Source organism: Triticum aestivum, chromosome 1A (genome assembly GCF_018294505.1).
Source record: "Triticum aestivum cultivar Chinese Spring chromosome 1A, IWGSC CS RefSeq v2.1, whole genome shotgun sequence".
Taxonomy (NCBI): Eukaryota; Viridiplantae; Streptophyta; class Magnoliopsida; order Poales; family Poaceae; genus Triticum; species Triticum aestivum.
This window is the reverse complement of record NC_057794.1, coordinates 543,515,334-543,527,616: the sequence shown is the minus strand read 5'-3', so window position 1 is coordinate 543,527,616 and position 12,283 is coordinate 543,515,334. Positions and strand designations below refer to the sequence as shown.

Genomic DNA, 12,283 nt, shown 5'->3' with positions numbered 1-12,283 from the left:
GAGTGTTTGAAATCTGACTGTTGGAACACGTGTCAGTTCCTTAGTGACCCAGGGTCATTTCGGATAAATCAGGTCGGGTTGCCTAGTGGCTATAAATAGCCCATCCCCTACACCATAAATTGGTTGGCTGCTCAGAGTTAGTGTACGGCTTTTGTCGTTTGAGAGCAACCCACCTTGAAGCCTTTGAGAAAGAATTCCTTGAGAGGACAAAGACCTAAACACTCAGAGCCAAAGAGTGTTAGGCATCACGGAAGTCTTCCTGTCTGTGTGATCTGAAGACTTATTGCACTTGAGGACTATGAATCCTCAAGCTAGTTAGGCGTCACGTTCTGAGCATCCAAGAGTCATTGTGAATCGCCGGTGAACAAAGTCTGTGAAGGTTTGGAAGTCTACCTTGAAGACTTACCAGAGTGATTGGGCGAGGACTGGGTGTCCTTAGCTCAAGGGGAATAAGGTGAAGACGCGGTCTTCTGAGTTGAATCTCAGCCTCCCTAACCAGACATACAGTTGTCATAGCAACTGGAACTGGTCCAACAAATCATTGTCTTCAACGAGCCACTGGTTCTATTCTTCTCATCTCTTTATTTACAGATTGGTCCTTGTGAAGTCATTGCCTGTTTGCATTATCTATTTGTCTTCACTGTGTGACTGCTTATTCTGTTTGGCTTCGTACTATCTTCCATCCTGATCTATACTGCCTAGCTGCTATTAGTCTTGTGAAGTCATTGCCTAGCTGCTATTATCCTAATCTATACTGCCTAGCTGCCTAGCTGTTATTTACAGATTGGTCCTTGTGAAGTCATTGCCTGTTTGCATTATCTATTTGTCTTCACTGTGTGACTGCTTATTCTGTTTGGCTTCGTACTATCTTCCATCCTGATCTATACTGCCTAGCTGCTATTAGTCTTTGTGTTTTCATCTCATTAAATACTTGACTATGGCTTGCTTAGTGTAGTCTACCTTCCGCTGCATGGTAATAGGTTTGTTTCTATCGTTTGTCTTCGAAACTTCCATGTTTTGAAGATTTTCATAAAAATCGCCTATTCACCCCCCTCTAGTCGATCACTAGCAGTTTCAGAAACGAAAAAAATGCCTTTTCGTTTTTTGCCTTTCTGCGAGAGGCACGGTTTTGCTTTCGTGAGAGGCATGGTCATGCCTCTCGAGAATGAAAATTATGTGTTTTTTCTTTCGTGAGAGGCATCATTTTACTTTCGTGAGGGGCACGATTTTGCTTTCGTGAAAAGCACGGTTGTGCCTCTCAAAAAGGAAAAAATATGTTTTCTTATTTTCCTTCCGTGAGAGGCACGGCCGTGCCTCTTTCGAAAAGGAAAAAAGTGCTCCGGTCCGGTTTTTCATTTTGTTTTTTTGTGAAAAAAAATCGTCAAAACTATCAACATGTAATCTAGTTTTAAAATCTCGACGCGATGTATCCATTGATGGAAACGATTTGAGATTTGAATGTATGATTTAAAAGATAAAACATTTTGAATAAACGAATTTACAAAAAAAAGAAAAACTCACAGGTTGCGACAAATGACATGCATGCAATGTGCCATTTGTCGCATCTTGGAGAGTACTCCTTAATTGGCGATTTCGCCACGGCAGATACTCCAATTCTTCGCTTCGTACGATAAATCAACCGTAAAACACGCACTAGGCCAGCCCACATAGCATGCTCTTGTGCGCTCCCCTCGCACGCGGGAAAAAAAATCAGTGTGCCCACTGTGAAGGAAAAAAACAGGCTATCGGTATTTTGAGAGACTTTTTTTAACACAGTACAAACGCTCATACATACACGTATACACTCATCCCTATGAACGCATACATACACATCATATCCCTATAAACACTCATATGTGTCTCGTCATTGATGGGAACGTCTCCTCCCACTGAAAGTGCATCGTTGAAAATCCTGAAACAAAAATCAGAAATAATGCAAGTACCGGGACTTGAACCCTCATGGGTTGGGGATACCATTGCCTCTCTCTTTTTTTTTTTTTTTTTGCATTCCAATCAGAGAGCTTTATTCAACGAACGAACTCCTGGCATCATCAGCTAATAAGCTGGTAAGCAGGAAAGAGGGTTTTGAGCCAGTCCAACTTTCGGTAACCATCAAAGTGCATGCATGTTTTGCACAAAGATAGGCCGGTACATTAGCTGCTCGTTTTACATGTTGAATATCAAAGGAATAAAAAACTGAAGGTAGCTCTCTAATCTCTCCTAGTACTGGTGCCACTACAGAAAGGCTGTAGTGACGAGTTTTCCAGAGATTGACAATCTCCAGGCAATCTGTTTCCATGATCACATATGAGAAGCCGCGTAAATTTGCAAAGATGACTCCATCCCGCAGCGCCAAAGTCTCACCAATGAACAGATCAGAGACCCCATGGTGAGGCTTACTCCAAGCCCCAAGTAACGCAGTACTTGAGCGCGCCACTCCGCCTGCACCCACCTTATTAGAATCCAGTCCCAAGGCTGCATCCATATTGATCTTTACCACTCCTTCATCAGGTGGTACCCAGCCATGTCCAGGAAGAATGGATGCATGCGACTCAGGTACATCAAGCAAAGCAAGATCCTCCCTGATGCGCTTGACAGAAGAAAAAGGATCGAGCTGCTCGTCATCATGGGTGACCCTGTTTCTTGAATGCCAAATAGACCACATGACCGAGATCATCACAGCCCTCTCGCTGTCAGAGAAATGCCCATCACATAGAATATCACGAGACCATGTATTTGGGTGCAAACGAGGTCTTCGGATGCCAAACATCGAATGCGCTTGATCCCAAAACATCTTGGCATGAGAGCAGTGCACTAAAGCGTGCATCAAACCTCATCCATCGCAAGACAAATATTACATCTACTGATGACTTTGATATGACGGCGCTGAAGGGTGCATTCATCAGGTAGAATACCACAGATAACCCGCCACCAGAATACACGCACCTTTGGCAAAACCTTGAGCTTCCATAGTAGTTTCCACATCTGTTCATCGGTCTATGAGGTATTGGTCACCGTCCCTTCCTCTAGAGCAACACGCTCTTTCCGAGTCACGAGAACACGGTACGCGGATTTCACAGAGTAGATACCACTTCTTTCTTGGGCCCAAGCGAGAAAATCATCACCACCACCACGGCGCAAAGGAATGTTTAGGATAGGTTCGGCTTCTGGTGGGATAAAAAAATGTCGGACCAACTCTTGCCTCCATGTCCAGTTTTCTGAGTCAATAAGTTGATCAACCGTGACAAGTGTTGTGCCCCCAGGCATGACCGAAGGAGATAAAGTGGAAAGACCCGGTTTGGTTCATGTATTTTGAGAGATTTGAAAAGTATTACTATGGAATAAAAAATATTCAAAAAATAATCTCCAATTTTATACAAAATATCGTTAAAGCTTATAATAAAAATGATTTGAACATCTAAAAATGTTCATGAATTTTATAAAATGTTCCTGCATTTCTAAAATATTCAAGATCTTTTAGAAATGTTCAAAAAAATGAAAAAAAATGGAAGTTTTAAGGGAACAAGAGAAAAAAGAGAAGGACAAAATAAATAGAATAAAGACAAGAAAGAAAAAAAACACTAAAATCGGGAGAAGAACTTATGTAAAACCCAATAGAACGACCGCTGAAATGCCTGTGGTGTTGTTACGGGGCTAGCCCATTCTATGGTGCGGGGTGTGATTTGTACGCTTCACCTCCCATTCATCCTATAGGCAATGGGTAGGATTTTCTATCCATGGCACTACTTAATTCATCCAATGTAATAAACCTATGCGGTGGGATTCGTGAACTGTCATGCGTGACCTATATCTAGCACACGTATCCTACTTAACTCTCTCATGCATCCACATCAATCGAGTTTCCCACCTAGTATTCGAGAGTTTGCGAGTTCCTTAGCGGCTTTCCTACCCGAGTGCACCAAACCCTCCCAATCTTGCGATATAACACCTTGGAAGCTTGAGATTTTTATTAGTTTTTTGTGCTTTTCTTGGAAGGGGTTGCATGTCGGATCCTCCGTATGTTCTCACCCTTCAATGGGGTCAATAGCAAGAGTACAGAGGTCACAGAGATTAGACAACCACGGTCCCTTTTACAATTTGGGTTAGAGTACAACGGTGTCTCGGACCGAATCAATTCCTTTTGCAATTTTGATTATTATTTTTGGTCCTTTCCCGTCTACCGTTTTGCACCTGCATTTCTATCATATTCATGTGTTTTTCTCTCCCAATGTTTTCAGAACCGTGAATCAAGTATGCATTTACCAATTGACCAGGAGTGACAACTCCACCCAATGGCATCCCATGTTCTCCCAACACACATAAGTACATCCATGTGTACGTGCTTATCCTCTGACATGCCCCTCCAATTTCCTTATGCCGTTTACTTCGTGGCCCCCAAGAATCAACCAAATATACTCCAACTTGCTTGCTGCATACGTACCACACGTACGAGCAGAAGAATCAGGCAAAGTTAAAACACATCAGGGCTGCTTCTTGCCTGGTCCGGGTAGCTACAGCTAGTGTAGAAACCGCAACTGACCTGGCCTTTGTTTTCGGCACTCGACGTTGGCTAGGAGAAGATTGAACATGGCGGGAAGCCGGTCTCAGAGGAGAGCGATTGATCAGAGCAAATATGGTTTCTGTGATAGTTTACTGCTCCCGGTATTGCCGCGGTGACTGACTGTCCAGCGCAGTCCTACAAACACTGTGGTACTTCCGATTTGGAGCATATATTACTTGGTGATGGATAGAAGGTTTGTCAGGCGCACGTTACGTTGCCATTGAAAGCATGCGCCCATCATGTGATCTCTGCTCAGCAGAGGAGCCTACAACTGGACGCATTTAGCTGACGAAAATGCGTCCAGTTAACTTTCTAAACTGCAGCGCATTTTATGATAATATAATAGCAGCTGCGAGGGTAAAAGATTCACATATCTGTTTCGAAGTTATTGTAATATCCACTGGATTCAGGAACACATGGCACGGGCGGCTGCTTTGAACAGCTTCACGTGAGATGCTTGTACTTTCTCTCCTGGATCATTGGGGATGGAGTCCTGTGAAAGAATATACCAGCTGGTGTAGCTGGACTGGATGATGGATCTCTGGTTTCAGGCATTTTTATAGCCTGATCCAATCTTGGATTGGATCTCTTTCCTGGCGGCAAATTCATTTGTTTGAGGCCCCTTCCTGACATCGCCTCCTGGTGCATGTTCGATGTTTAGATAGTATGATTTACATTGATGCATCTTAGAGCAACTTGAATGCGGATTACCAAAACGAACATCGTCAAATGTCCGCGGACGCGTTCGGATGTGTCATGTGTCGTGACAATGATGGGGTGGATGTCATCCAACTCTACCGAATAAAAGAGGACACAATTTTCATACATTTTAGAACATTTTGTACATAGCAAAAGGACAGGATTCTAGCGTGTCCCACGCACTACTCTACCCCTCCCCGTTGGAGTCCACCTGGCCGTCATTTGTCACCGGTGGAGGTCAGCTGGACGATCCCCGCATTGGACGGTATGACCTCGTCGTTGATGCGGGACGGCACAAATGAGGTGGAGTTGTCGACTTCGGTGTCGTCGGCCGCCGCCTCTAACACATTGAAGAGGGGGTTGCGCTCCGCCACGTTGAGACGAAGCTGTCAGCTCTCACGGCAGATGATGTGGCCGTTGTGTGAGGATTCGAGCACTTCCAGTTCCCGCTGCTCACCGACGAGGCCCAAATCCGCCGTGACCATGGCTGCAACGGCATCTTCGGATGCCCGCATCACTGAAACTAGAGTTGGTCCTACGCTAGTCGGTGGTCCTCGAGGAGAGTCGGGTTGTTCCGCTGCTTCTCCTACAGCAGGCGAAACACGGAAACCGGCGACGCCTTCTTCTCTTGCTCCGCCTCCGCCGGCACCCGGTTGTAGTGTTGCTCCGCCTGCAGCAGGGTGAAAACAGAAGTCGGCGGCTCCTGCATCAGTGCGGCACATGCTCCTCGTCCTCCGCCTCCTTCATGACAATCTCCGCCATCGCCATGGGGTCGTCCTCCTCCTCCTTCATCTCCGACTCGCTCGAGCTCTACTTCGGAGAGCTCGGAGGTTGGCCTGTACCTTTGCAGCATGGACCTCGACCTCGATCTCAACGCGATGCCGCAACGATAGGGAAATACAACAGCCACAAGAAGCCCCAATCATTGCAATGGAGGGCGACGGACAATGGTGGGATCGTCAGCCGGCGGCTAGGACGGACGGAGAAGGTGAGCGGCAGGGTTTTGGAGAGTTGTCGGGCGACTTTAAATAGCCCAGGCATGCAGAGCGTCGGGTTGAGTGCGGGTGGCCGAAGTAAGCTTCTCGGTTGCCGCATCGATGTGGATGCATGGAGGTAATTGCACAACCCACCGCTTGTTGGGCTAGTGCTGCATAAAACACCTACTATACAGGTCTGTTGCGAAGAACACGGCATATTGATGTAATACATTGCAAATAGGTCTAATTTAGTGTTTAAACGCATTAACATAATTTCAGATAGATAGGTCCCGCTTGTAAGGGCAATTTCAACCGGCCGATGCAAACAAACATGATTTTTGTTTGTTTTTTCTTCGTTCGGGTCAGCCAAGCAGACGCTTGTCCGATTTTTGATTTAGAACGGTCAGTGCGCCCACCTTGACCGACACATTTGTCCACGTGGTGTTAAATAAATAAATAGGCACATAACATATTTAAATTTAAAACATAATTAAACATTAAAACCTCCAGGCAAAGTCCACTTCAAACATAATTAAACATAAAAACATAATAAAAACAAAAAAGCCTCCTAGCCGTCCTCGCCCATAGCCCTAAGTGTCATCCTCGTCGTTGGAGCGGGTGAGGTCGAGGAACTCCGGCAGCTACGCCCAGGGGAACAACGTCTGGTAGGCCGCCAGCTTGGCCTCCTCCGACAAGGCCGCCTGGCTCAGGACGCCTCCTCCTCCTGCTCCCGCCGCTCCTCCTCCTCCTCCTCCTCCTCGTGCAGCCAGCGCTGTCGGTGCTCCTCCTCCCCGCGCTCGCGTTGCATGCGGCGCTCCCCATCGGCCCGCTCCTCCTCTAGCGCGGTGCCACTGCTCAAGTTAGGTCACTTGCTCCTCCTCCGACGCATCGAGCCACACCCGCGGCGTGTCGACCCTCCCGCACGACGCCCTGCCACCACATATGTCCCGGTGGCTACGGGCGGAGCCGCTGCGGGCGCATACGATGGCGGTGGTAGTGAAGGATAGACGCAATCACCGGCCGCGGAGAGCTAGAGCTCCTCCTCCGAACCAGGTGTGTGAGATTAGTCATTATTATTTTGTGATGACCACTACTTGGATGTAGTGGCCACATAGAAACTACTTGGATGCTAAAATCTAATGGCAACAATATCTACCATGTTTTTGGTGCTAGTGATCACATGCCGAACTTCTTTCATTCAACATTTTGTTCAAAATTTAATAATTTCAGAAAATGTGAAAAATTTGACATTACCATTTAGGGAAAGTTTTACCCCATTTAGACCAATGGTTTGCTAGAGTGTGGAAGTTTTAGTTAGCCCATACTATTTTTTATTCAAATTTTGACATTTTCAGTAAAATGTGAAACAATTCCTGTAAATATTACATGTATTCAATATTAATTCGGGAAAGTTACGGCTCAATTGGACCACATGTTTGGGAAGACAATGACAGTCTAATATGTTGGCTGATGTGGTCGGTTTTTATTGCCACATGTGCACTTACAAGCAAGACCTATCTATCTGGAATTATATCAATGTGTCTAAACACTAGATTAGACCTATTTGCAATGTATTACACTAATATGTGGTGTTCTTCGCAACAAATCTGTACAGTAGGTGTTTTGTGCAACACTAGCCTCAATAAGTGGTGGTTTGTGCAATTCCCTCGGATGCATAGCGGATGACCGGTTAGTCTGAATGCGTCGCAGAGAGCGGGCGGAGGCAATGGAAGAGGGGTTTCTGGGTGAGAGAGCAGAAGGTTGGGTAAGCCGAGGGTGACGGAGTCCGAGATGGCTTATTTCTGGACTCCTTCAAATCTCCCTCGTTTGGTTTCGATTTGTGGTGTTTTGGACGTCCAGACTAGTCTCCACATTTGGAGTAGGCTGGATTTCTTATCTTAGTTTCCTATGAAATAGTAAATCCTTTTAGTTATACTTATACGCTAGTACATAGATAAAATAAAAGAAAATGGATGTGGCGGGACGTCAGGGCGGAGCATCTACAGTTGGGCAATTATGCTAGGAGGTACAGCGAGTCGTCATTGCCATGTCCATGTGGATCACCCAAGAGATCAGCGCTGCGTTTCAGTTATTCGGTTGTACACCACCTCTGGCTATGTATGGTTGTCGTCTTCTCGGTGAATGATACTCTTCGCTGTTAAGAGTGTCAATTTTTAATTACAGGAGTACAAAGTCAGCTAAAACCTGCCAGATTTGTAGCCATTGACCGGTCTTAACGATGATAACCTCTACTCTAGTGTGTGTATGCTTGATAGTGCAACAAACCAAATGAAACAGAGCTGCACATTACAGCAACCGCCCAAAGCAAGGATCGAGTAGAATCACTTGACACAAAGCCTTGATTTCACAACGAGTTGCGAGTTGCAACAACGACGGCAGCAGTACATGAACCACAGTTGGGCGTACGTACTTAGCACTTGTACTCAACACCTAAAGAAGTAAGTAGTAGTAGGAAGGATAAATCAAGACCCACTAGTGCGCGCGTGCCCTTGTTTTGCTTGCACTGGGGTCTCCGGATCACTTCACAGCGATCAATTAGATCGCCGGAACAATCAAGGCAACGAAGAATCTCATCTTGGGACCGGTAATGCGGCTAGGCTAGAGCTGGCCGGAGGAGTGGGCGAGGTAGGCGAGGGCCCCGACGAGCGGCGCGTTGATGTAGGTGGCCGGCTCCGAGTGCTCGTAGTCGCTGCGCTGGTCGGGGAACTGGTCGTTCTGGTTGGGCCCGCCCACGACGGCGCCGACGTGCACGTTCGGGTTGGCGGCGCCGGAGTAGAGCCCCGTGAACCCCTGCGAGCAGCCGATCTTGCCCGGGTGCGCCGCGACGGAGGGCAGCGAGGAGGCCCGGTGGTGGAGCTTCTTCGGGTACTTGGCGCCGTACCCCACCATGTACGACATGCCCATCGGGTTGCTCCCCAGCAAGTAGTCAACCTGCAATCACATACAGGAAGCAACATGATGATCTGCTCTGCTCTGCTCTTCTGTTGACGACGACGACAATGATGGATTGATGGAGAGTCAATGCAATGCAAGAAGCTGAGAGAGACGGACCTGGCGCCTGGCGATGGCGCGGAGGCGCTGCGGCGTGACGGCGACGCCGCCGCAGGAGACGGTCTTCTTGGCGGAGACGAGGTACTTGGCGTAGGTGAGCAGGAGGAAGGAGCTGGAGGTGACGTACTGCATGTTGCTGTCGCTGAGCTTGAAGAGGAGGCCGCCCCGGGTGTAGGTGGTCTGGTCGGTGGGGGTGCCGGGCACCATGGAGCAGATGAAGCTGTCGGCGTGGGCCTTGTACTCCTGCAGCGCGCCCAGCTTCTGCACCAGGAAGGACTTGGAGAGGAGGATCCGGGCGCCGGCGTGCTTGTTGTCCCACCCGAAGGTGTTGTCCTGCTCGTCGGCGCCGAGCAGCTGCCCGTTCACCTTGATGTAGCTGAGGTAGACGGGGCTCTTGGTGGCCCGGTGTAGCCATGCGGCGCCCCATAGCAGCTCGTCCTGTTCCCATCCAGTCATTCATGCATCGGTCCCTCCCATTAAACAAACCAACGGCACGACACGAGAGGAGGAAAAGCAGACGAGACGACGGCGAGCATAGGGCAGAGCGCCGCTGGCGCCCATGCTCGCTCGCTCACAGGTCTGTGGAGCCGGCCAATGGAGGAAAAGCAGCGCAGAGCAAGAAAAAAGACAATAATGGTGGCAGCAGCTGGGACCCTACCTGGTATCCGGAGTAGGAGCAGTAGTAGGGGCAGACGTAGGACGAGAGCTTGGCGCTGTACACGCCCCTGTGCTTGTCAGCGAACTCGAACACCTACGCGGAGCAGAGCAGCTAGCTAGCGTTACGGCGAGAAAGATGCAGCAGAGGCAATGGTGGATGTGGTGTGTGGACAGCGGAGGAGTACGTACCCTCTTGGCCCTGGCGACGAGGCGGCTGGAGTAGGCCGGGTCGGACTTGCGGAAGACGAGGGAGGCCGCGGCGAGCGCGGCGGCGGTCTCGGCGGCGACGTCGGAGCCGGGGGTGCTGGGGTCGACCTTGTACACGGTGCGCGGCGTGTCCATGTCCTCCGGCCGCTCCCAGCACGCGTGGTCCTTGCCCGCGTCCCCGACCTGGCATCAGCGACAGTCGGTCACGCTCACAGTGAGTTGAGGAGTGGTCCGGTCCACATGAGTTTGTACTTTGCGGTGACGAGCACCCGCTCCAGCCATGCATCAATGAACAGTGCCGGAATGAGGGACGGACCTGGACGTAGACGGTGTCGGGGTGGGCGGTGGCCTTGAGGAGGTAGTCGGCGCCCCAGCGGACGGCGTCCCGGGCGTGCTGGAGCTCGCCCTTCATCATGCCGCCGAACTCCAGCACGCTCCACGCCAGCATCGTCGAGCTGAACGCCAGCGGGAACCCGAACTTGACGTTGTCGCCGGCGTCGTAGTACCCTCCGGTCAGATCAACCTGAAACAACACATCCCAACAACATGTCAGCCATTGAACGAAACGCAATGCAGGGGAAATGCAGCAAGAAGGGCCGGAGGTGCTCGCCTTGGCGGAGGAGCCGTCGGAGAGGCCGGAGCTCCGGCGCCAGGACACGCGCTGGGACGGCGGGAGCCGGCCGGACCGCTGGCCCTCGAAGAAGAGGATGGACTTGGTGAGCGCGTCCCGGTAGTCGTGCTTGGCGGGGCCGTGGTGCGGCAGGGCGGCGGCATTGCCGAGAAGCAGGCCGGCCACCAGGGCCAGCAGGAGGCAGCAGCGGAGGATAGCTGCCATGAGCGAGAGAACAAGCGTGCTCTGCGTGCGCAGGAGGAGGAGAGAAGAGCCGGAGCAGAGCACCAGTGCTGGTTAACTACCGGCTACCGGCTACCGGCCACCTCTCCTCTCTGCCCGCTCTGCCATTGTAGTTGGCACTGGAGCGCTGCTTTTAAAGACGGGCCATGGGTTTCTCTTTCCCTCCCCCGAGAATGAGACGGAACAGTTTTTCTGCGAGATGCGAGCTCGTTCACATGGCAGTGCCAACTGCCAAGTGGGAGCTGAGGATTTGACAAACAAATGGCGCTGCTTCCATTACTAGTGTGAGGAAAACTGGCGTTTGAAGATCATTTTGGGCTCACTCAAGAAGACATCGTTTCTTTTAGAGCAGTTCAGTTTTCTCTGCGAGATGTGGGCTCGTTCACATGGCGATGGCAGGTGCGAGCTGGGCCAAATGGCACTACTTCCATTGGTGGTACTGGTTTCGCTCTTATGGCGGAAGAAACACTACTGGCGTTTTCAGATCGTTTTGGCGCAGGAAGACATGATCCAAAGATGGCTTGTTGCAACTGATGGCACTGTGGGAGCGCTAGTACGTACATTACACAAATGCTCACTGGTACTCACCGCTTTGAGTAGCTGGTTTCCCGCCTCACTCAAAGGTTATTTCATTCCAATGCTGGTAATTGTGCTCATGTGCTTAGTTTGGGGAGCCGCTGCATCGATAGCACTCACCAAAATATTACTCCCTCCATTTTTATATACAAGGCACAAACTCAAATTACAGTTACCAAGATAAAAATTAATGTGTGGTTTACAAGCCAATTTGTTTTCTCGTTTACCGGGTTAATTAATAGGGTGCATGCACATTAGAGAAGACCGAGTGGCTGTGAGAGAGGAAGTAGGTGACTGTGTCATTATCATTCACTACATGCATGCTAGTAATTAAGCCATGGATTACTAGTATGAGAAAACATCATTAATATTTGACTTGATTAATGTTGGTGGCTTTGTATAGATGCAAAATGTGTTTTTCATAGTGGCCTTGTATACAAAAATGGAGGGAGTACAACAAATCATCAAGAGTAAGTCTGCTCTTATCTAGACAATAATCACTGCTATGCTACCAGTATGAGCCCGTACGAATCAAAGTTGTGTGCATGAGGTCATTCCACACTAAATCGCCCCTTGATCTACTTCATCCTCCACTCAAATTTGTGGATCTGAGCACCCCAAACATCCTTGAGGTATTCTCCCCCATTCCCTCCAATTTGTTTTGGTTAGAACATCTCCTTT

At 49.2% G+C, this 12,283-nt stretch overlaps 1 protein-coding gene across 1 annotated transcript; it reads right to left on the bottom strand.

Moving 5' to 3' along the window:
• Nucleotides 1-8,571: 8,571 nt before the first annotated feature.
• On the bottom strand, nt 8,572-11,242 carry LOC123065067 (endoglucanase 3). Its single transcript, XM_044488437.1, has 6 exons — nt 10,784-11,242; nt 10,490-10,696; nt 10,156-10,356; nt 9,968-10,060; nt 9,310-9,747; nt 8,572-9,189 (listed from the first exon to the last, which is right to left on the bottom strand). Exons 1-6 carry the CDS (start codon nt 11,006-11,008, stop codon nt 8,857-8,859), a joined length of 1,497 nt encoding a protein of 498 aa, XP_044344372.1. The 5' UTR covers nt 11,009-11,242; the 3' UTR covers nt 8,572-8,856.
• Between the last annotated feature and the right edge of the window lie 1,041 nt (nt 11,243-12,283).

Coding starts and splice junctions, on each gene's coding strand:
- LOC123065067 (XM_044488437.1), bottom strand. CDS start 11,008: ATGGCAGCTATCCTCCGCTGCTGCCTCCTGCTGGCCCTGGTGGCCGGC. Junction 10,697..10,783: donor CCGACGGCTCCTCCGCCAAG/GCGAGCACCTCC, acceptor GTGTTGTTTCAG/GTTGATCTGACCGGAGGGTA. Junction 9,190..9,309: donor GCGCCATCGCCAGGCGCCAG/GTCCGTCTCTCT, acceptor ATGTGATTGCAG/GTTGACTACTTGCTGGGGAG.